General features: G+C 43.4%; 1 protein-coding gene across 1 annotated transcript in view; it reads right to left on the bottom strand.

The window, feature by feature from the left end:
• The window catches only part of cacna1bb (calcium channel, voltage-dependent, N type, alpha 1B subunit, b), a 117,246-nt gene that overhangs the window by 59,368 nt on the left and 32,314 nt on the right, over nt 1-25,564 (bottom strand). The window contains 3 exon segments of the mRNA XM_061075298.1: nt 9,900-10,087; nt 13,776-13,928; nt 15,099-15,190. Of these exon segments, the coding sequence (XP_060931281.1) occupies nt 9,900-10,087; nt 13,776-13,928; nt 15,099-15,190 (433 nt within the window).

Raw genomic sequence — 25,564 nt, 5'->3', positions numbered from 1 at the left:
TACATGCTATCAGCTTCACACTTAGTATGTTGTAATGTTTATTGCCTTAAGAGGTGCAGTGTTAAATTTGGTGCGATTTGTGATAAGTTCAATATTAATAATCTTTGAATAGTCGAGTCGAGTCGAGTGTCACTGAACTCAATCAGGTGAGCAGCTCTTTCTGCAGCAGCTTCATTATTCTGCAGATTTAAAAAGTAACGCCAGCCATTGTTCTATTTAAAGTAGGTTCTGCTTTTCTTAAATTTATCAATTAGGCATCTTTTTCTTAGAGTTTGACGACACGCAGCTCTTTCCTGTTTGCAGCCACAGCAGATATACATGATGCTTCTCTCTCTCTGCTGCTCCAGGCCTGAGAGTGAAGTGTGTTGCGTCAGCTCTCAGTCCCGGAGTCGGCTGCTGCGGAGGGAGGACTTCTCTCCTGTTGACTCGGCCTTAATTCTGATCTGACAGCTCGGGCGGGCGAGCCGAGCTCAGCTGAGCTTGTGCAAACATCTTTCAGAATCTGAAACCCAGCGAGGTCTCAAGGTGGAACCCTGACCCGCCCGGAGCGGCTGGTCCACTCGGATTTAAGGGATTGAAAGAGCTAAATGCACAAGAGCAAGAAATCTGATTTTCTTCAGCTTGAGAAAAGATTTTGTTACTAAAATCAATTTAGCTATTTGGAATAATATGTAATTAAATGGTTTTATGTATGTGTCATAAAGATGCATGACCTAGTAGCTTCCCCCCACCGTTAAGTGCAATGTGTATGGATCCATGCTCTGAGACGAGCACCACAGGACAGAAAATTAAAAGCATATGGCAAATCAAGGCCACGGGCTCTATGAATGTGGTTCATTATAAAAAAAACTGCTGATGCACATTTATTGCCTTCAGGAAGCTTCTTGCTAATGATCCCATATGTTGCTCAACTGTAATGTGATGACGGGAGGAAAGTAAACGGTTTAAATAAAAACGAGAGTCAACAAGAAATAAACAGCTGTCGATGGAGATATTTAAATTTTATATCATCAAATTACTAATTCAAACCAAACGACGAAACATGAACAAACATCAGCAAAATAAGAACAAACTCAAATGAAAGAAACCATCTCATTTAATTGATTTCATGTGTGTTTTGTCTTTTTTGTTGGGACAAGCAGCCACCAGGGGGCGATCAAGATGCTTTGGCTCCACCTTTGAGGAGCATCTTTAAATACTGTCTACGATGCTGATTTGTGGTCAAAGCAATAGTTCCATGGTTTCATGTAGGAACAATATTATTCAAAATACACACATGCACTTTTCATGTTATTTAATGTGGTTGCAATAAGGTTAAAACGTGATGGTGGTTTATGGTTAATAAGAGAAACCAGCTGTGCAGCTCCACCATGTTTCTTGTTTCTCTTAATTTGGCTAAATTATGAATAATTGGCCACGTTACATCATATCTGTGACAAGAAGCGTCTGAAATCTGTGGTGTAAAAAGCATTTAGAGGAAACATCCTACAGGAAGTGCTGCTGGAAAATCTGTCGAGTCATCTCCATGATATTAAAATTCATTCAAAGCAAAACAAATATAAATGTGAGTGAAAATGGGCGTAATAACTCCCATCCTCCGCTCCACGACTTTATGTAAGTTTCACTTCATTTGGTTATTCCACCTCTGCCCCCCCGCCCGTGAGTCATCGCTGCCTCCGAACCACCGGAGAGGAGGAAAGCAAAAAGCTGCCAAACAACTCGGAGCCGAGCATCGTGCGGTTTCCAGTGTGACAGTGAACTCCCACTCTCAGCTTACAGTGCTGACACACACACACACACACACACACACACACACACACACACACACACACACACACACACACACACACACACACACACACACACACACACACACACACCCTCTCTGATGGCATGGAAAGCCTGCTGTGATGAAGACAGCCACTCTGAATCAATCCCACAGCTCCTCACAGACCTGAAACATCCACGAGCAGCAGACTGGGCTCAGCAGCTCAGGGAGCACGAGGTCTTCACACAGTTCTACTGTTTAAATTAGATTTGAGGCTCTTTTCTCGACTGCTCTTCTCTCTTGACACAGATGTAACGAGTTATTTCATCTATATTTGACACTTTTAAAGGATAAATTGCTTCCGTTTCTAAGATTTTTTTTTAGGAGCAATGCAAACTATGAGATACTGACAGATGAAACAGATTTTTGATCTTCTAATTGTGAGCCGTGATTCCACAGACATGGGAACTCGCAGATTAAAAACTCTTCGATTTCAAATCATAAACATCGATGTTTGATGTTTACCATACAAAATAGACGAGGCTCTGATTCAGTGAAATTATATTTAAGTCCATAATAATTCTGCCAGATAATCAGATCAGAGTGGAAACAACCCTGAGATTATCGGGAGGATTGAATCTCACCTGAAATCAACATTAGCCGCCAAAATAACTTGATACCACCTTTGCTTCAGTACTTGACAGTGAATTATGATTTTCTTGAAAAAATTTGAGCACATGCTCCTGGGAACCATCCAGTGATTTTTTTAAGGAGCATTGCAAACTATGACATACTGACAGATGTAACTGATTTTTAATCTTCTAATAGTGAGAACGCAGGACCACACGCTTTCAACAGACATGGGATCTCGCAGATTAAAAACTCTTGCTCTTCGATTTCAAATCATAAACATCGATGTTTGATGTTTACGATACAAAATGGACGAGGCTTTGATTCAGTGAAATTAAATTGATGTCCATGATAACTCTGCCAGATAATCAAATCTATGGAGGACCATACATGACTTAATTATAAATAAATAAACAAATGTATAAATAAATACACAAATAAATAAATAAATATATTTAAGACATTTATTTAGACTTTTCTGCTGTTATAAATGTATTTATTTATGTATTCATTTATGTATTTCCTTTTTTATTTATTTATTTCTGTATTTATTTATTTATTTATTTATTTATTTATACTTAAGTCATGTATGGTCCTCCATACAGATCAGCCTCAAAGTGGAAACACCCCGGTGATTATCGGGAGGATTGAATCTCACCGGAAATCAACATTAGCCGCCAAAATACCTTGAACCCACCTTTGCTTCAGTACTTGACAGTGAATTATGAATTTTCTTCTTTGCACAGTTAAGTATAAAATGTGAGCACATGCTCCTGGGAACTGTCCACACACTTAACTCCGGTGTCTTTACTTCCACATCATTACCTCGGCGAGCTGCGGTGATGAAAGGATTCTCACGCGGTCGTGTGACTGATCGTCCGCACGATGTGAAACTGTCTCTGAGCGCCGCTCTATTTTTACGGGGATTTGACGAACGCTCTGACAAGGTCAAAGTGCAGCCGCCTCAGCGACTCACACGGCTCTAATGAAGCGGGAGGACACACAAAAACACACACAAACACACACACACTAACATTAAACTGCAACTCAAAGTCACTGTGACGTCACCTGTTGGTTTGGGAGCTGCCGTGTGGAAGTCTCTACTTTGACATGTTGTTCAGCGCCGTCTTGGTTTTTTGAAACCAGAAGTTACCATAATTGGAAAAGGGGGGGGGGGCTGCACACCCACCTACACCTGCACCCAGCTGTCAATCACACAGTGTCCTCATCCCAACAACAGTCTGTGGGTACAAAGCTTATGGAAATACAAATTTCCCTGTTGTGGAAATGTGGAGATTTCTGTAAATCTCTCATGCGATTAAAATTCTTCTTCTTCTTCACAAAGATAGAATTCAAATGGAAGCAGATATAACATGAAGTGACACGCCCATTTGTTAAAGTGTGAAACCAGGAAATGACACAGCAGAGGTAATTAGCGCCGCTTCCACTGGGTCAGAGGAAGAGACTCGGGAAGTGAAATGAAATCACAGGGCATGAAATGAAGATTTCCACATTATCGACGCTGAGGAAATCGGCCACACGCCCTGAAGCTCGGAGTAAATAAAAGATAATGTTACCTTCAATCTTTTTGTTTTTAAATGCACCTGAGACGAGTGGAAGAGCCGAACGCCATGACCTTCACGTCATGTGACTCTGACCCTGAACCAAAGACTCCACGGAGACCTGCGACTGCTCTTATCTCTGGAGTCGGTTGAAGAATATAAATCTGATTGATTTGCCGTTTTAACCTCAGCAACACTGCACTCTTTGTGTTTCTAGTCCTAGTGACTCGACCTTCGACCACAGCGGGACACAGAGCGACTCGGTGACTGGATCTGAGAGTCCGATCTGACGCAGCTGCTGCTGGACGCTGATAACACGACACGTCGGAATCGAACACGCGATCTGGAGGGAAAGATGAAGGTGAACATGTGACGCACTGCAGAGAGATGAACGATAAACCACAGGGAACGAGAAGCAGAGGGAAATAAGACAGAGGTAGAAAACCTTCATGTTAAAACCAAGATTTCACCTTGAGACTGTTACTATCACAGCAAGAGAAACGTAGTGGATGGAGTGGAAGGCGGGGGGGGGGGGGATATGAAGGGGAAAGCCAGTAAATGACAGAGTAATTTGGAAGGATAATGCTCATTATTTTCCTCTGCATGCGTAATTTAAACTCCTGGATGCGTATTCCACAGTAATCTGGCCTCTGACGCTCTGGAAGTTGCACATCAGGAACAGGCGGCGTTCGGTTGAGCCGCTAAACACGACACTGACGGGAGGGGATCTCGCTCCAGGCGAACGCGGCGGCTCTGTGGCGGCTCTGTGGCGGCTGGCAACACCGGCGCCATTAGCATAAGCTGAAATCTGCCTTCACGTGGACTCTGTTCCCGTTTCCTCTCACGATTAAAAACATCAAGAAGCAGCGTTAGAATCAGTTCGGTGACATTTTGTCCTCCACAGGTTTCGCTCACTTCACTCAATGCCGATTCATTCTCTCTCTCTCTCTCTCTCTCTCTCCCTCTCTCTCTCTCTCTCTCTCTCTCTCTCTCTCTCTCTCTCTCTCTCTCTCTCTCTCTCTCTCCCTCTCTCTCTCTCTCTCTAGGGACTAATGTCATTGCTCGGTTTCCTGCCCTGGTAAAAGCCAGAGTTGTGGCTGATTTCAGGTTTTATGAGCTAATGCAAAATCTCGACACATTTAACGATGTGTCAAAGGAGCGATCTGCACTGTAAAAGAAAATGATTTGCATTTTAGCCATATTTTATAATTTATTTTAATGTTGTTTGTTTACAATTGTTAATCTCTATTTATTTGAGGGAAAGGAATAATTGATTGCCCTACTCTTGTTCTGTAAAACTGAATAAAGTAGGTATTTAAAAATCAAAAAAAAATCTCTCTCTGTCTCTCTCTCTCTCTCTCTCTATCTCTCTCTCTTCAGGAGGATTACTGCGCTCAGGCAGAGGAGGTTTTGTCTTTTGTTCCCGTTTCACAAAAAGTTTCCATTCCTGCATTAATAACAATAAATAACCCCCCCGACTCCTGCACGTGCTCTGTGGACGCTCGAATCTGATTTCCCAGAGTTCCTCGTCTGATGATGTTGCACTACATGTTTCAAAAGTTGAGTCAGATGCAACTTGTGTGTGACATCTTCTTCTTCGTCTTCAAGATTCAAGATTCAAGATTTTTATTGTCAAATGCACAGAGATAACAAGAAGCAGTCGCTGGCAATGAAATACTTGGGTCACAGGCTCTCTTTAAGCAATGCTCAGTAATTTCAAACCAAAAAAAATAAAATAAAAATAGAAATAGTATATAGATTATTAATATAATATATATAATATAATAATACATAATAATTAATATTAATATAGAATATCAATAAAATAGAATATCAAAAATTTAAAATAGAAAATAAAATATATATGGGTGGATGACATGACGCATGATTTTTCTGTAATTAAGTGTGAATGTTTATTTAGATGCATTTAACCACTTAAACAACACATGGATGTGATGCATATTATGGTACTTTGTTTTAAACTTATGATTTTGTATGAAATATCTGTTTTGTTTTGATTATATTTTAAGGTGAATACGCAAAATGTCCTGCGGTGTGACCGTAACATAGGTGAAGCATTAAACTAACATATTAACAAAATAAACCAGAAATATCTGGAGCAGGTAATAACTGCCTTGGCATTATATTGTATATCATGACTTTATTAATATTAGGTTTTAATATGCACAAAACTTGTATATTAGTATTTACAGCAAAATAACTTTCGTAACACAAATGCTGTCGTGTGGCGTGACATGGAAAATCAGATTTTTGAAACGGCAATTGATTCACCCTTATTTGTCAACTACCCATATATCTAAATATATATATTCGGGTCTCAATAAAGTGGTGTCATTGAGATGCATTAAGTGTTCCTCGTGGTCTTTACACTGAGTTTGCGTCACACACATGAAAGTCTCTCAGATATTAAATCTTTATGACGAACAAACGAGGACTAACAGCAGCGTTTTCATTTCCTCACATCAGCTGCCGGCAGACGCCAGGCTCCTGCTGCGTGGCCTCCCCGGGGGGGGGTGGGGGGTGGCTGAGGGTCCGAGGTAAGTGGGAGCGGGGGGGAGGGAAGCAGTGCAATGAGGAAAGAAGAAGAAGAAAGATGGTTTATGAAGTGGGGGAGGATGGAGGAGGCGCTCTTTTCTTTTTGCACCATTAGAGAGGAGGGACTAAACGATCGCCCTCGGGCCGGAGGTGCCACGGTCATCAATCTGTGAGGTGAACGCCGGGTTACAGGAACGTATATAATCCACAGAATAGAGCTCCTCCCCCTTCCTCCCCCCCGTATCTGCAACTACGAGTGCATCTACATGTGTAGACTCTGGATATTAATGCACACACGACCTGCACGCTCCAGTGCATCCACACAAATACACACAGGGCTCTTTCCCTGAGCATCGTGGTCATGAGGTTTCCCACGTTAAGCAAAAGCTTGAGGGAGAACTTCAGTGAGCTCAGTGGGGGGGTTCAGGTATTTTCTAAAAGGTGAAAACAAGGTTAATGAAAGAAAACAATGAGAAGAGCACAGACCTCCGCCTTGGTCAAACAGTCCCTTTAAATTCAATCAACAAATTAACCAAAATCATAAATATCAGTCCTCTTAAAATGCCTGATCCATGAATTATCCTCTAGGAGCAAATGTCAAGAAACAGAAGTATATATTTATATTGCCTTCAGGAAGCTTCTGCTAATGATCCCATATGTTTGTCAGCTGTAATGTGATGACGGGAGGAAAGTAAACGGTTTAAATAAAAACGAGATTAAACAAGAAATAAACAGCTGTCGGTGGAGATATTTCAATTTTATATCATCAAATAACTAATTCAAACCAAACCACGAAACATGAACAAACATCAGCGAGATAAGAACAAACTCAAATGACAGAAAGCATCTGATTTTTAATGATTTCATGTGTATTTTGTCTTTTTTGGTTGGGACCATGTCGAAGTGTGGGGCGTCAGGGAAGTGAATCCGGGTTAAATTGTCCCGTCTGATCTCAGCTTAAAAACTAAATTGTTGTTTTAAAATCTAAAACAATCTCCGACCACTGAAGTGTTTGATCCCCGTCCACAACTAAGGAGAAACAGATTTAATGAAAAGTAAAATGAGGGATTTATTTTCTTGTACCAACGACGAGGAGGAACTATGAGCGACACTTTACCTGGTTGTTAAGTTGCGAATATACGAGTGTCATCATTTCCAAACGTCTCATCCACAGTACAACGCAGCCTGGGCATTTCCAAACGTCTCAGGTTTAGTTGCTTTTGAAACTCCAGAGTCAGGTGGATGTAACCGTAGCAACAGTGACGTTTTTTAACTCTAATTTCATCTAATAAAACCTAAAGAGCAGCGATCACACCGATCAACACAGGAGCCAGATTCATCTCCATCAGACGTGTGAGTGGTAAAAGGGTTCATAAGTTTAACACCTCATCGTGTGAATGTGACTCAGGATTAAACGGAGGTGAATAAGGAACAGGGAGAAAAGTCAACAGTGAAAAGCCTGAGCTAGGTGAGCTGCAAGAAACACGGTCAGGAAAGACACCAAAAGACGGAAATAAAAATAACAGGGAGGATCAAAAGAAATGAGTTTGAGGGAAAAAGAGCGAAACACAAAGAACAAGCAGCGACTGAGAACGTTCCTCAGAGCTCAGCGGCGCACACGGGTCTCCAGCGCTTAGGATAATGAGGCAGGAGAAACGACGGGAGACGACTGGAGTGAAACGACGAGGAAGAGGGCGAGGAAGAGGAGGAGAGAGAGAACATGGCTGTGTGAGTGGATCACAATGTACAACCACGTCTCCCGGGAGAGGAAAACACGGAGCCCGGGGGACAAAGGGAGGAAATCTGAATACAAGTTTTTAGAGAATATAAAGAGGAGATTTAGAAATGTAGAGGAAGGACGAGCAAAGAGAAACGTTCAAGACGGAGAGAGAGAGAGAGAGAGAAAGAGACGAAGAAGAAAATGCTTCAATTAAATGAAATCAGTCAGATCTTCAGCACATTAAAGTGCGAAAGGGTCTGACTACTTCCTGAATCCACGGTGTACTTCCTCATTTGGCAGATTTCACGAGTTGTGCGTTAGATTGTTTGCATCATTTTGTAAAAAATGCAGCTCAGAGCCAGAGAGGTTTTAGTTCTGCTCGGCCGGACGTCTCTCGTCCTTTAGGGATTCTGATTTCTAAGTGTTCTGCGCTTGGCTGCCCTGAAAAAACCCGGAGAGGTGCAGACACTTTGAAAACAAAGGTGTTGGCTCTGGTGAAAGAGAGAAAGAGAAGTGAAGACCTCACCGGCTGGAGGGTGGAGGCTCGTACCAGTGACCCAGATGTGTAACGCACATCAGGGCAACATCATCTTTTTGTTATTACATTTCTAAATGAGGATCAACTCGGTCTTGGCTGGACGCTGAACCGACTTTAAACCTGAATATGATACCAATCAGTTAGAGGGAAGCAAAAGTGCACCAACTAAATGGTTATAATTATTAGAGCCAAAATGCATAAACCTTTACAAGGAGGTTCAATGTTAAGAAATCTCAGGATAATAATATACAACAGATTTCCCCCCAAATTAGATTTCTGCTTTAGTTCCCGACAGTGAACCAAAGCTAAATCAGATAAAAGATCTCAAAAAGGAAAATATCACAAACTACTATTTACAATCTGCAAAACAACAAATGCATAACTTCCTGTTACAGTAGTGTAATGTTCTTTTTTCTTTTTCAAAATAAACTTCTTGGCTCATCTGTATTCGCTGCTCTGCTCCGTGGACACTGACAGTGGACGGGAACAATGTGTCCCCCCCCCCCCCGGTGTCACGGATCTGTCCTCAACCACTCGAGCAGAAACTGAACTGACAACCTGACAACCTGCAGAGGGACCTCACCTGTTCCCCATCTCTGCTGCAGGTCACACACACACACACACACACACACACACACACACACACACACACACACACACACACACACACACACACACACACACACACACACACACACACACAAGCACAGACACAACCTAGATACAATCATTCCCCCCTCTATATAGAGATCCTGCCAATGGGGACATTAAAATAAGATGGTTTATATTATATATTTGAGGTGTTCCACAGAGTTTCATCCTCTGAAGATCATGAAAGTTCTCATAAATCTTAAATTAGATGTTTCCTTTTGTCAAATTCCTTTCGGTAAATGACAGAAACAGTGAGTGTTTATCCTCTGAGTCGATGTGATTTAATACCTTAACACAAATGTGTTGTTCTGCCAATAACTGCTGAGATACTTTCAACAATTTAACAAACAAAACCCTCAATGCTGCCTCCAACAAATAGAAAGAGCCGAGAAACGATTGTAGGATTTGAGAAGTTGATGGTTAAACACAAGTAGAGGAACCGACAGAGAGTGAGAGAAGGAAGGAGGGACTCACGCTGTAGAGGATCTCCACCCAGCCCTCCATGGTGATGCACTGGAACACCGTGAGCACCGCGAACAGGATGTTGTCGAAGTTGGTGATCCCGAAGTTGGGTCCGGTCCAGTACTCTCTGCACACGGTGCCGTTGGGACACGTCCTGGCCGGAGGCTCGAGTCCACACGGCCAATCCACTGCTTTCTCACCTGAGAACCAGACAAAGGGGTGAAGCTGTGGATGTTTCTGTTTAACAGGTGTGTGGTCAAATCCAGCTCAATAGATCCCTGTAACCTGGGTGTGAACCAGAATCACATTGTCGTGTCTTTCAAGCTGCAGTGTCTTGTCGAAGTCGGTGTTTGAAGAGAGGAGACGCAGACCCACAACTTGCAGTATAACAGAATTTATTACTCAGAAGTTTCACAGGTCAGACGGATACCATGGTATACCCGGAGACATCACAAGCCAATAGTGAAAGTCTGACTTGCCTCTTGCAAGACGACGAGTTTTATTTGTGGAGGTAGGACCCCATGGGAAGGTGGGATCCCAACACTAGAGATAACATACATTGTTATCTCTAGTTATTAAGATTTTACCTAAATAAGGACATGTTTAGTATCTTGTACTGCAAGTCTTCATTTTACAGTTCAAAAGAGTATTCTCTGAGTGAGAGAGCTAACGAATAACACCTGGGATAGTGTTCAAGAGAGTCTGAGAATTTGAGAATCAACACGCCTAAGATGCTAACATGTCATTATGTTTTATAACTACGCTAGATAGATATATTAGCTAAGCTAAATATACTAAAACATGTTTAAGCATGCAGCCCTCATCTTTAGATTCTCAGTAATTCCTCCTTGTGTTTTTAGTTAGTTCTCTCCTCTAGGGAATGACCTCTGACCTGTTAATGGATAAGTATAGAACATGGGTCTTTGTCTTTAAGCAGGAGGCTTGTCTTTATGGAAACACCATTTCATTTACATTATATCCTTGGACACATGCAGTCGTGTCCTGCTGAACCACCAGATTTGGGTCGCAACCTCTCTGTATAATGTGGGCTTGACTCCAGGCTTCCATTATTGGCGTGTGGATGTCTCCGGATATCTAGAGACCGTCCTGACCTGGAAGACTATGAATTTGGTCAGCACTGTTTTAAGTACGCTGCACCTGCTGCTTGGAATGCACTGCAAAAAACTCTAAAGTTAAAGGAGCTCATAAACCTTGAAACCTTGAAGACTCTTGTGAGAGAAATTGGAGCGGCTTCATACCGCACTTGTTCTTGTTTTGGTGTGAATCCGGAGCTTTAGTCCTGTTGCCTTATCTTTTATCTTTTTTAAATGTATTTTATCTGTGTTATGTGATGTCTGTGTGTCTTGTGACTGTTGACATTTTTCCTGTATGCTGCTGTCTTGGCCGGGCTTCCCTTGGAAAAGAGGTCATTGTATCTCAACGGGACCGACCTGGTTAAATAAAGGCAAATAATAAAAAACAAATCAACTTTTGTGTAATAAACTTTAAAAAACTATACAAGCAAGTTTTGCAAGAGATTTCTTTCTTCAGCATCAACTTCACCATCATCGACACCTCTCGGCTGCTCGGAATATACGAGAGGTGAACTAAGGGACGAGTCTATGACCAGGACAGGAAGGGAAAGAGTTTACAGGTTTAGACGTCTCCCCATGTGTGTGTTTGTGTGTGTGTTTGTGTGTGTATGTGTGTGCTTGAGCTCCCAGGCTCACGTGGAGGCAGCTGAGGGTTTGTGTAACGGACGTCTCGGGCACATACGTCAGCAGTCGAGGATTCAGGATAATGGATGAATGTGCTGAGTGCGGAGGAGCAGATGCCCGGTGCAGCCAGCGTTCGTTTCGTGCGGGAAACGTCTCCGATCAGCGCCATTCTGCACGGCCGACATATCTCTGGTGTCAGTCGTGTGAGATGCATCGTCTCCAGCGTCCCGACAGCTGCTGCGTCAGCCGGGCGCCGCAGCTCCATCATCTTCCACCGGGAGCAGCTCCTCCTCCTCCGCCTCAGCTCCTGGGTTTGTCTTTGTTTCAGTCTGTGTGTGTGTGTGTGTGTGTGTGTGTGTGTGAGACCACCGGCTGGGCCTGGCCAACACAATCCCACCTGTATCCCCTTCTCCTCCGGTATCTAACCACCAGTCTTGGCCATGTCTCTCTCTCTCTCTCTCTCCTCTCTCTCTCTCTCTCTCTCTCTCTCTCTCTCTCTCTCTCTCTCTCTCTCTCTCTCTCTCTCTCTGTCTCTCTCCGTCTCTCTCTGTCTCTCTCTCTCTGTCTCTCTGTCTCTCTCTCTCTCTCTCTCTCTCTCTCTCTCTCTCTCCCTCCGTCTCTCTCCGTCTCTCTCCCTCTCTCTCTCTCTCTCTGTCTCTCTCTCCCTCTCTCTCTCTCTCTCTCTCTCTCTCTGTCTCTCTGCGTCTCTCTATCTCTCTGTCTCTCTGTCTCTCTCTCTCTCTCTGACTCAACTCGCCCGCCCACCACGTCCGGGCTCGGTCTCCGTTCTGTCTGGAGCCCGAACCCGCGGACGCGCCAGATCCGTCCAATCCTCAGACGCCGTGTCCTGCCAAGCTCTGCCGCCGCCACCCACCCCCCCCTTCCCCCCCGCTCCACCACACCAGCTACTTGGAACCTCTGCCCCTTTGTACCGCCACCATTAGTCACTAATTAGGCAATTTCACTGTCATTACTGTGTGTGTGTTTGGCAGAGTGTGTGTTGCACCTGCTTATGTCAGAGCATCTTTTTTTACTTTTCAATCCTAAAAGTTTACATGAACCCAGGGAACACACACAGAACATGTGAGTCTGTTGTGTTACCTGATTGTGACCTCACTGGCTCACACACAAAAACTGAAACAACACAACTGAGCCAGTTTACAGAACCTGCTCGGTGGAATCGAACCCTGCTGCGTCCATGTGACTAAATATAACTCAGTAACACACATACTGTACATTAACAGGCTGTCACAGCTGCTCACACCACTACACACACACACACACACACACACACACACACACACACACACACACACACACAACAACCCTCAAGCCACATCTTCACCCTCTCTGACACCAGCAGAGGGAACCTTGTCATAATTTCTATCACTATGTTACACAACGAGTTATTTCAGCCGCAGTTGAAATGACCACACCCACGAGTTCAGTGAATAAAATGCAATTACATTTTACCAAAGAAGAATATGATACCAATCAATTAGAGGGAAGCAAAATTGCACCAAATAGATGGTTATAATTATTAGAGCCAAAATGCATAAACCTTTACAGGGAGGTTAAATATTAAGAAATCTCAGGATAATAATATATAATAGATTTCCCCCAAAATTAGATTTTTGTTGCAGGGCATTAACATTCTTGAATTTTGTGGTGCAAATATGGTGCAGAAATGTAAAATATACATGATGAAATACATAAACTTATCAGGGTCCTATCAAAGGTTTTATTGCTGCAATATCCTCACGAGCACAAACGCCTGATGTCGGCCGAAGAGACGAACAAGCCGACGGCAAAACTCATTACCAGCGTCTGAGTTAGCGTTCGATCACGAGGCCGAACTCATAATAATCTGAATCGAGTCGCGGCCGCCGCCATCGATCAAAACCTGGAGATTGAGAATATTTCCATTCATCACAAAGCAAGACGTGGAAAAACGCCTGTCAGACATTCTGCCGAGCTCTCGTCGGTCGTGTTGATATAAGCAAACCGGTGGAATGTGCAGCCACACGATCGTACAGGAGCTATGAATCATTTATGTGCTGCTGCATTAAAATGTAATAAACAGTTTGTTCTCGGCCGTGTGTTTGTTCTCTGAGAGGAGGAAAGTTTTCCTGGCTGATAATTAAAAAGCAACACAAGCTGCTGCTCTCACCGGTGTCGAGCCTGAAGCAGGTGGTGTGGAACTTTCCCATGTAGAACTCCACCCCGATGATGGCAAACATCACGATGGCGAAGAAGAGCAGCAGGCCGATCTGCAGCAGAGGGACCATGGCTTTCATGATGGACTTCAGGACCACCTGGAGACCTGAGGGACGAGGAAGAGGGGAGGAAGAGGGGAGGAAGAGGAGAGGAAGTGGGGAGGAAGAGGGGAGCGGAGAGGGGAGGAAGAGGGGAGGAAGAGGAGAGCGGAGAGGGGAGGAAGAGGAGAGCGGAGAGAGGAGCGGAGAGACGAGGAAGAGGGGAGGAAGAGGGGAGCGGAGAGGGGAGGAAGAGAGGAGCGGAGAGGGGAGGAACAGAGGAGGAAGAGAGGAGCGGGGAGGGGAGGAAGAGGAGAGGAAGAGAGGAGGAAGAGAGGAGAGGAAGAGGGGAGGAAGAGGGGAGCGGAGAGGGGAGGAAGAGGGGAGCGGAGAGAGGAGAGGGGAGGGGAGGAAGTGGGGAGGAAGAGGGGAGGAAGAGGAGAGGAAGAGAGGAGCGGAGACGGGAGGAAGAGGGGAGGAAGAGGGGAGGAAGAGGGGAGGAAGAGGGGAGGAAGAGACGAGGAAGGGGGTTGGAAGAGGGGAGGAAGAAACAAGGAAGAGGGGAAGAATAGGGGAGGAAGAGGGGAGAAAGAGACGAGGAAGAGACGAGGAAGAGACGAGGGAGAGACGAGGTAGAGACAAGGAAGAGGGGAGGAAGAGGGGAGGAAGAGACGAGGAAGAGACGAGGGACAGGGGAGGAAGTGGGGAGGAAGAGGGGAGGAAGAGGGGAGGAAGAGGGGAGGAAGAGGGGAGGAAGTGGGGAGGAAGAGGGGAGGAAGAGGGGAGGAAGAGGGAAGGAAGCGGAGAGAAAGAGACGAGGAAGTGTGGAGGAAGAGGGGAGGAAGAGAGACAAGGAAGAGGGGAGGAAGTGGGGAGTAAGAGGGGAGGAAGAGACGTGGAAGAGGGGAGGAAGAGACGAGGAAGTGGGGAAGGAAGTGCAGAAGAAGAGGGGAGGAAGTGGGGAGGAAGAGGGGAGGAGAGGAAGAGGGGAGGAAGAGGAGAGGAAGTGGGGAGGAAGTAGGGAGGAAGTGAGGAGGAAGTGGGGAGCGGAGAGAGAGTCAGAGCTTTGTTCTTTTCTTTGTTGTCCTTGAATTCATGTTTTCACCCTATTTGTGTGTTTGTTTTGTCGTCAGCAGGAAAATAATTCATGTATCGTGATGAAATCTGGATCAGACAGTTACAGAGGCATTAAAATATAAAAAGTAAAACATGTTTTAAATGTTGGTAGAGTCACTTACTTGGGATTCCTGATACGAGTTTCAGGGGTCTCAGCACCCGGACCGCCCGCAGCGTCCTCAGGTCGAAGTCTGAACCCACCGTGGCCAAGATTCTGGAAACACACACACACACACACACACACACACACACAGACACACACACGTTAAAATCATGAATATTTTACTGTCATACTGAAACATATCTATAGCTTCTGTTATCTCAGTCTACCAGAGCCCAGGGTGACGTCATTTCTTTCTGTCAAAATGAGAAACATATTCAATCTGCACACACACACACGCATATACACACACACACACACACACACACAGACACACACACACACACATCCCATACGCTGGTCGCATATGTAGCTGATTACATCATGTGCCATTTATATCTGCTTTTACCTAGAAGTGGAGAAGTGACTGTGGCTGGCCCTTGTGCGTGCGTATGCATGTTGTGTGTGTGTGTGTCTGTGTGTATGTGTGTGTTTGCATGTATGTTTGTGTGTTTGTGTCCATGTGCACTAGCCATTGAGCCACAGCTGGCAGTCCTCATTACAGGCTGTACACAGTAGGGTAGACTTAAGTGCTTCACTGAAACAGAAAGAAAACATGCTCCAGGCAAAAGAGGGAGAGAGAGGGAGGGAGAGATGGAGAGAGAGAGAGATGGAGGACATGCAGGAGAGAGGTCAACAAGAACGAGAGGAGGAGGAATATCAAAGCAAGAATTACTAGAGACAGATCGAGTATGAAGTGAACCAGCAACAAGCAGGACTTTAATTTGAAGTGAGACACAAACCTGCACATCCCTCAGTTTGCTGAGATGATATAAAGATAATATTGATACGTCTCTATAATCTATAATCTATAATCTATATAATCTATAATGTTCCAACTAGCAACTGAAACTAGTCTGAAGGGCGAGTTTCTGAAAGGAGCAAGTCAACAGTTTCCTGAGAGCAAGATTCACACTGAACATTAAGTTTTCTGTTGATGCTTAATTTGTTGGAACAAGGGCGACACTGAACGTTCAGGTCATGCTTTAATAAACTGCACATTATCAATAGTTAATTTACTTTGTGGAATAAATAGAAAAATAAATAAATAACTTCAAACGATACGATATTAAACTGGAAGGGCGCTCGGAGAAAGTCTATATCGTAATGTAATGAGTTCTGTTGCATCACTTCTCATTCCTTTCACTGAATTTCAGAAATGCAGAAATTGATTTAGTAGTTTTTGAGTAATTCTGCTGAAAAACAAAGTGAAGGTTATTGAATAAAACCTACATAAACATCCCATAACATGAATAGCATCTATTTGTACGTAGTCAAACACAAGGACAACAATCTACACTATTGTTATTTCTAGTTGTTCTTTCGACCTTGTGGTTTTATTTCTCATTCTTGTTGAGAATCTACATCCGATTATGATCTTTCATTCGATGCAGTTTTTTTTCCGTCTTGTCCTCGTGGCTCCGCCCCCTCAGACAGGAACACCCCCCCCCCCGGTCCCAGTCTTGTTTACCGTATCCGTCACGTTTTCTCAAATGCATTAGAGTATAAACGATATTATTCATAACATCCCAAACGGGTCTGATTTTCAAACCTCTTAGTTAAGTACAGTGGGGAGACACAACGCAGGCAGAGGAATACTCGGGGGGGCAATAGCTTTTATGTGGTGGGAAGCGTGCAGCGACGACTACGCTGCAAACAAGAGCAATCGCACAAACACACATCGACGCACACAAGAAGAAGAAACATAGAGAGAGAGAGAAATAAGAAACGTTGCTTATTGCTCCCTGGTTACCTGTTGGCATGGTAACTGATAAAGCACATCTGTGGCTTTATGGGTAATATCATTAAGGGTGAAATCAGTCGGCTGGGACCAGAGTGTGTGTTAAAGATAGAGAGAATAAAGATAAAGAAAATATTGTTTTGGTGCAGATTTAATGCAGGTGGTGAAGATGGGAGGATGGAGGTAAAGGAGGAGGAGGTGGAAGAGGAGGAGACGGTGGAGGAAATGGGGAGGAAGAGGAGAGGAAGAGGGGAGGAAGAGAGATGGAAGAGGGGAGGAAAAGAGGAGGAAGTGTGGAGGAAGAGGGGAGGAAGAGGGGTGGAAGTGGGGAGGAAGTGGGGAGGAAGAGGGGAGGAAGAGGGGTGGAAGTGGGGAGGAAGTGGGGAGGAAAAGGGGAGGAAGAGGGGAGGAAGAGGGGAGGAAGTGGGGAGGAAGAGGGGAGGAAGAGGAAGAGGAGAGGAAGTTGAGAGGAAGAGGGGAGCGGAGAGGAGAGTAAGAGGGGAGGAGGAGGGGAGCGGAGAGGAGAGGAAGAGGGGAGGAAGAGGGGAGCGGAGAGGGGAGCGGAGAGGAGAGGAAGAGGGGAGGAAGAGGGGAGCGGAGAGGGGAGGAAGAGGGGAGGAAGAGGAGAGGAAGTGGGGAGGAAGAGGGGAGGAAGAGGAGAGGAAGAGACGAAATGCTCCAGACATACGTCTAATGTAAGTACAGCATCAACTGGCTCCGTCCAATGGGCTGGAGGAACAGGTCGGTGGGCGGGGTCCTCGAGCTCTCAAGCTCCACCCCCTGCTCCACCCCTAATATGGTGATTTCTGGTTTCAGAAAAACCAAGATGGCGCTGGAGAAACTGTCAAACCTCAAGGCTTCAAAACGACAAACCGGACATAACTCGACTACATTTACACCTACACAACTAATGTATGAAACTTTGAGAGTTGAGTTAAAACGGTGATTTGAACATATTTAAAAATAAAATAAAAATAACTGTTATTCTGCTCAGAGTAAATAAGTCGCTGTGACCTGAGGAGAGAATGAAAAGAGGATATCAAAACATGAATCATCCGTCGGTGCTGTTTTTACGTCCTCCACAATCAGTAACTCACTTTGTTCTGCTAAGTGCACATATGTAGCGTATGTGTGTGTCTGTGTGTGTGTGTGTGTCTGTGTGTATGCGTGTGTGTAGTTGGACAGGCAGCGGGCAGAAGAATCAGCTACGAGTTTTAATATCCCTTTATCATCTCCACAATATGTCCATGTGGGCGCCAGACACTGGCACAGGAAATACGGAGGGTGATGCTATCGTCTGTCACTTGCTCAAACACACACACACACACACACACACACACACACACACACACACATACAGACACACACACACACATACACAGGTATCATTAAGTCTTCGAGCAGGTGTCAGACAATCCAAATAGCAAAAGACAATCGACAAATAGGTTTTATGATTCAACATCGTCACATTCAAACAAAAACAAAACAGACACGTGTGTGCGTGTGTTTCTATTAAACACAAACACACAAATTCACACAATCCCTGGATTCAGAATAACATTTCCTCCTCGGTTCATCGAACGCTGTGATTCAGCCTCCATCACTGGAGTATAAATAGAAGCCGAACTTATTCAACCCTGAAGAAACAACGGCAGAACAACACAGAGACACGAGAGTGACTCATGCCGTCCATCAAAAGCCACAAGAAGGAACATGTGCTTCTATTAATATTCATAAAGAAATAAAGAAAATCGTCCGAGATGTGACTGAGGATGATGTTTATTCCCGGGTGGACGATCTCCTCCAGCTGACTCACACCTCAAGGAACGATGGCTGAGCTTTAATATGAACGTGAATGGAAAGTGGCCGATGTGGGAACTCGACTTCACGCCCGAAATTACAGATCCGCTAATCGAGATTTTTTTACTTTTAACAGTTTCTCTAATTGGTGTGAGAAACGATTATCAACAACTCTGCAGCTTTTTAGGCGAAATCCACTTTGATATGTTTCAGTTTGAAGACTCTGGGGCACAGCTTCCCTGATTGGTTTCTTTTCAGTCGTGACTATAGACTGTATAACAAAAAATTGACAAAATTCTCTTGTTCGCCCCCCTGGTGGCTGGCTGCAGTACAGGTGATGTACCAGATATGCTAAGGTAAGCTAACCTGAGCTTAAATCACTTGTGTGTGAGTGCAGATTGTTTTTTGATTTTAATACGTAAATCGACTCTAAAATTGTTAACGTAGCTTCACCCTGTAAGGGAAATATAACAGTTGACCATAATTATCATGTTTATTTCCCCTTTGGATTTATCATGATTGAATCTCTAGACATAGTAACCTGATTTTCTCAATTACAATGTAACCTTGATCATTGCCTGGCTGCCTCCTGTACTACTGAATGTGTATTGACCTGATTACCATAGACACTGTAACCAGATTTTCTCTAGACACAGCCCTTTACTACTAAATGCTTATTGGTCTGATTGCTCTAGACTAGGCATTGTTGTATTCATGTGATCCAAGGATCTCAACCTTTTCCTGTTTAACAAACCCCCTCCAGAGTGGGAGGGGTTAGCCGAATATATTAAAGTAATGAACTGTTTTCTATCTGGGTGCATATTACAAACTAAACCCTGTGGTATGCACCATGCTCGATCATTAAAGGAAGGTGACAATACTGTAAGAGAAATTTGTGTCTCGTTTCCTCGTTGGTAATGGGATTGTAGAAATTGCCACGACAACCCTCTTTTAGCTCCTGGGTTCAGATTCACATTTCCACTTGAGTCTCATTTTTCCTTTTCTACATTTTGAGAGAAACATTTATTCTCTTTTGAATAAGTTATATGACGTTTAAAGGAAGAGCCGGATGGAGATGGAAATGTGCAGAATAACAGAAGGAGTAACAGAGATGTAGGAGGTGGGGGTGTGGGGGGGGGCTTCCTTGTGAGTGATGTGGTTTAATTACTGCGACCCTCCCCAGCTGGGGGGGCCGCGGGCTGTGATTGAGTTTTTCACACGTCCAGGATGCGAGTGGAAGACGAGTCCGGACCCCCAGAGGACACGGAGCAGGACACGGTGCTGACAGCCCGTCTGTCTGCATGTCTCCAGCTGGTCCCGGAACCCGTCTGTCTGCCTCACCGCCCGTCTGCCTGCTCGCTCACAGACATCACACTCCACACGGACGCCACCGCTGGGACGCCACCCGTTCTTTAATGGTAATGGAGGGCAAAGTTTGAAATGGTCTTATCGCCCAGCCCTGGAGTTTAACACGTGAAGGTTTTTTGAAATCATATTTTTTTCTTTAATGGAAGATGTGCCTCAACAAACCCTCATGAACACCCTCAGGTATCAGGTCCACGTTTATCTTTAAAGTAAGGGTGCAACGATAAGTCAGCGACAAAAATAGTCGCTCAAGATTCTAGAATCCATTACAAAAATATGGTTTCAACTTTTTTTTAACGAGTTTAAAAGCGAATTGTTATCCTATTGCCTGACAAACGTCTTTTTTTAATCACAATTATTTAGTCCGGAGAAGACTGTAGTTTTGTTTGTTGATGTTTTTATTGCTGTTATTTTCCATGTCCTTTTTTGTTAACACGAAAAATGGATACTTGATTTTTAATTTATTTTTAGTACCAGCACTTGCCCTGTTCTTGGTTCACAGTCAAAAGGGAAACTTGAATTTTAAATGGACAAAAAAGTGATTTTTCTTTGCTTTTGTGTCAACAGTATCGTTTTATGCAGCAAAGTTTATTAAAAGACATTTTTTTGGAATGAAGTATCAATCTTTATTGTCTTTATTTTCAGTCATCACATGCCTCGAACAACCTCAAGCTAAATTTAAAAGCTGCTTGCTTAATAGCAATTGAGAATTTGTGTCATTCATAATCCGATTAATCGATTAATCGTTTCAATAATCGGTGACTAATCGACTATCATTAGTTGCAGCCCTACTTTAAAGAAACTCCCACTGCTGTGATGGTCCTCGTTGCTTCTAAGTCACAAAATCATGTCTGATATATAATCTACTGGTGAGACAACACATGACAAATATCACTAATGCTCCCGGAGAGGAAACGCATTGTGAATTTACAAGAATAAAGTCTATTGTCACACACAGATACACACACACACACACACACTAACACACCAACACACACACACACACACCATTAAAATTAGAAAACAGGCCTGATCATTACACACAGACCACTTAGAGCTCATTTCCACCATCTTACCTAACGGGAAACGAGTGTGAGCTTGTGTGTGTGTGTGTGTGTGTGTGTGTGTGTGTGTGTGTGTGTGTGTGTGTGTGTGTGTGTGTGTGTGTGTGTGTGTGTGTGTGTGTGTTGTGTGTTTGTGTGCGTACGCTGCCATGACGTTATACAAAGTGACTGTACAGCTGTGACAGAGTCAGGAGACCAAGCATTTCCCACAATGCACATGGGGACGGAAGGGGGGGGGGGTCCTCATGGAGTCATTGTCGCTGCCAAAGCCGCTCGTCGTCAAAAACATGGCCGCCATTGAGCGCCGTGGCTCTGAATTAACACAGAGCCACGGGATTACTACTTATTAGACTCAAAACCAAGATGTGACAATCTCCTGTTTCCTTTAGAACCAGGAAAACCATATTGTGAGAGAGAGAGGGGGGGAGGGGTGACAGGATGTTGCACAGAGGGATGGGGGGGGGGGGGGGGAGGCTGGTCCCTCCTGCTCAGTAATGTGTTTTTTAATTCCCACCATCGTCCCTCAGAGGCTCTGGGCACGTCACTGGTTGACGTGTGTACATCGTACAGCAAGAACATCATTGGTTATTACACTAAGTTCAAGTTTTACAGTCACAGGTCAGGACTTTAATGTGGTGTTCTGTTTTTAAGTATATTCCTATTGTATTTTATTTTATTCTGCTATATTATTGTAGTAGCATCACTTTGTTCAACTCTGCTTGTTGTAGATGTGATTGATAAATAAACTTGACTTGAATATTACAACAAACTTATTCTTTGTTTTTACTAACTTCAAATACAGAAAACTGAACCTCAGTGTTTTGTACGTTCTACAAAGTTTTAGCAAAAAACTGAGCAATAGTACGACTTTACTTTGTCGTCCCAGGAGATCGGACTGTGTTTAAACACACACACACACACACACAAACACACACACACATTCAAGATGTTGTTCTTATAACTGATCCGATAGCATCTCATCACATGAATTCAAACAGGAAGCAGGTGTTTCTGACAAGTCTGTCAGAGATGGACTGTCAGGATGAAGCCTGTGGACACTAAATAAAAATAAAAAATAAATATCACAACTAAAGCCTGAAAAATCTGCGGATACGAGACTTTCACATTTTGTCACGTTTGTGTAAACTTTTATTTTACAGAATAATCAACGCAGAAGAGACGCAGCTTCATGTTTAGATTTGAGAATAAAAATTTAATATAAAACAAACAAATTTAGCTGAAAACTAAAAAATCCTCCATCAGTCAGACTCCTACAGCGACGAGCCGGGAAATCTGTGTTTTGAAGTCAAAATACTACAGTAGTCGTGGTTGTACTAGTACTGTAACAGTAGTACAGCTTGTACATGACCCATCCATTGAGTAACAGTAATGATTTCACTGTACGAGAGCTATTGTTAGAGGACACTTCCCCCGAGGAGACGTCCTGACAAGATGTGCAGTGATTTATGTTTGTGAATGTAATCAGGTCTCGTCAGCTGAATCCTCTGTGGAGAGAGAAGCGTGCACGTGACCCGATGCCACGCCGCTCCACGTGCACGAGCCCGGTCGCTCTACACATCTGGAGGTGCATCGCTGGAATTGCAGCCTGAGGGGTTCGATGAATCCGAACCTTCATGTAAAACAGAGTTTCCTGACCGACTCTGAATCATGTGAAGCACAAACAGGATCAGAGACGAAGGAAACAAACCTTCATCTCTGCCGTGACTTTCAAACAACCGATCCTCGGAAAATCTAATAAAGAACAACAGGGAGCGAGCGAGCGAGGGAGCAGGCGCCGCAAACACACGGAACAACAGTAATAAAAACCGAGATTAATATAAAGCCAGACAGTAAATATACGGCTGGAAATATTCAAACAGGATTTGTTTTCCTCTGTCTGAGCAGAACGCCTCGGTTACATCACATCAGCAAACACTCTCCTCATCCTCCGACTCGGGAAGACAAAACTTTCTGTGGCTCTAAGGCTGAAAACACTTTATATTCCAAAAGTTGCAAATATTGCATCTTTGTGAAGCTTCTAGATCTTTTCATGAGAATCTCACTCACAGGTTGAATTTTGTTTATACATTTATATAGTTTGGAAGTTTGGATCATTGCATCACGCTACAGGGCATCATTTCACAGAATGATTATTGCAAATGAGACGCCACTGGAATCAATGATTTCCCCGAAATGAATCCTGATATAATTGGTTATTTTTGACTAGATGCATCTGATCTATATCTCCTCCAAAAGGAGCTGATTCAAGAAGTTCATATTAAATTCTCTTTTCGTTGCCGTGGCAGCTTCATGGAGCCGAGTGTGTCTTCACACAAATAATTAAACAGCTGTGTACATTAGTATCTGACTCTATCCATGACTTTATTAATGTAATCATCCCCCGGTATGGAATGAATTAATTTATAATGAAAGCCTCACACTGATAGATTTACTGTCTGCACTTATAAACACGTCTCCGCTGTGATACAGATGAATCTGGAGAGTCTCATTTATTTTTATGATTTCTGTATTGATTTTAATATATGTTTGGACCCAACTTAATTTCTTCTTTAACTTAATTTGCCTTTTATCACTTCCTGGTCCCTGTGGCTGCGGACGCTGGTTGTTTTACACACATGAACAACATGTGACAACAGCTCAAAACAGAACAAAGATATGAACTTAATTTTGAATAACTGGGTCTTTATTCCTGCAGCTGGCAGCGGTTTAGCAACAGACAGATAAATATTTGCAGCAAGACGATATTAATTAAAACAATTAAAAGCGTAATAATCTTTGTGAGCAGAACAGCCGGGCGCAAAGGCATTAAAAAACAAATTACAATAGTGATCGTGCTGGAGGAGAGAGGATGGATGGGCTGGACATGTCGTCCCTGCAGCAGGAGATGAGATGAAGATAAAGAAATGTTTCTGATTGGGTTTGAAAGGAACATAAACATTCAAGTTACGACAACTTGCAATTAGAGGCACTGGCAAAGTCCAAACAAGCTCATTAGCCGCTTGCTAAAAGTTTAATATTCAATGTCAAAGTGGCGCTGTCCCTGCTCGTTACTCAGAACAGGAAGTGAAACCCCCACTTCCTGCAGGACTTAGAAGAAGAAACACGTTGAACTCGCTCTGTGCATTTCTCCGGACGCTTCACAACACACACTCCGAGTGAGAGGCCAATGAGATGAACGCTTCTCGAGCTACGTGCTCTGCATACAGACAAAGAAGTAATTATGAGCCGGATCAGATTAGATGAAGTTGGACTAATTGAAACATCTACATAAATTAAAGTATTCAATACGAAATGATGAGTATTTAACCAAATGAAGTTGAAGCAGCTGATGAAATCTATTAAAACACGAAGCAGCTCCGTTCACCTGCTGTTTATCGAACCTGGCGTCAAAGTGAAGAAGTCAAATAAAAGCAAAGAAACCAACAACAGAGCTCATCTCCATCTCGACAAAGGAATCGATAATGATTCTGATCCTCTGACGCAAACACAAAACACACATGCACCAAATTCTAATATCCTTTATTTACAATATTCTCTGCTCGACTCGTGTTCTGTTTATTCACTCGTGTTATCTTCTGCAAAGCGAGAAGCTGTCGTCAGAAAACGTGAGTCACCGGGATTTTCTTTCCATCTGTTCGTCTCCCTCGTCTGATTCTGGTCCCTCAGACACAAAAGCTTCAGTGTGGTGATGTTTTTAAAGTGTCCAAAAAAAGCACATAAATTTGATAAGTTAGTAAAGAAATAACTAATTTGTCTATCTTGAAAAATACTTATAATAAAAACTGTGTATTAATATTTTAAAAGCTCATTATTCAATGCTCTATGATGAATTGGATAAGGTGCTGGTAGGTAAATATTTTAACCATAATCTGGACAAAACCATAAAAGTTAAAAAAGATGGACAACTTGACAGCTGCACAACAGTGAGGCCAAATACTCTTGATCGCCCCCTGGAGGCTGGTTGCATTATGGGCCGTAAACCCGCCTCCTACGTTTTCTTAAATGGGACATAGACCAAAGTAAAGCGTCAAAGAACACGTCAAACAAAAGGTAATATATATAAAATATATACACCTTTTAAAATGTACGTTTTCAATAATCAACTCATAAGTGAAGAATCCACACATCAGAGATTATGTCTCCTTGCAGGTTTTCCTTCGGGTCTCACGTCTGAACAGGAACTCAGAGAACCAGACGTCGGACGGACTCAGACTCGATGGGATCCGACCGAGAAGAAAGAATTTAGTGAAGCTAAATAAATCTGCGGTGCTGCAGGCACTCAGAGTTTTAATGGGAGACAGAGGATATAATCTATGCTAATCAATTTAGTCTCCGTTGACAAATTACATTTTTAAGCCAACAAACATAATGGCTGCACGGTGGCCGAGCGCGGCAGACATAAAAGTAATGGAATCTGTCAGAGAGTAAAATTATTTC

Source organism: Limanda limanda, chromosome 1, assembly GCF_963576545.1.
Source record: "Limanda limanda chromosome 1, fLimLim1.1, whole genome shotgun sequence".
Taxonomy (NCBI): Eukaryota; Metazoa; Chordata; class Actinopteri; order Pleuronectiformes; family Pleuronectidae; genus Limanda; species Limanda limanda.
This window is presented reverse-complemented; position numbering and strand designations above follow the sequence as displayed.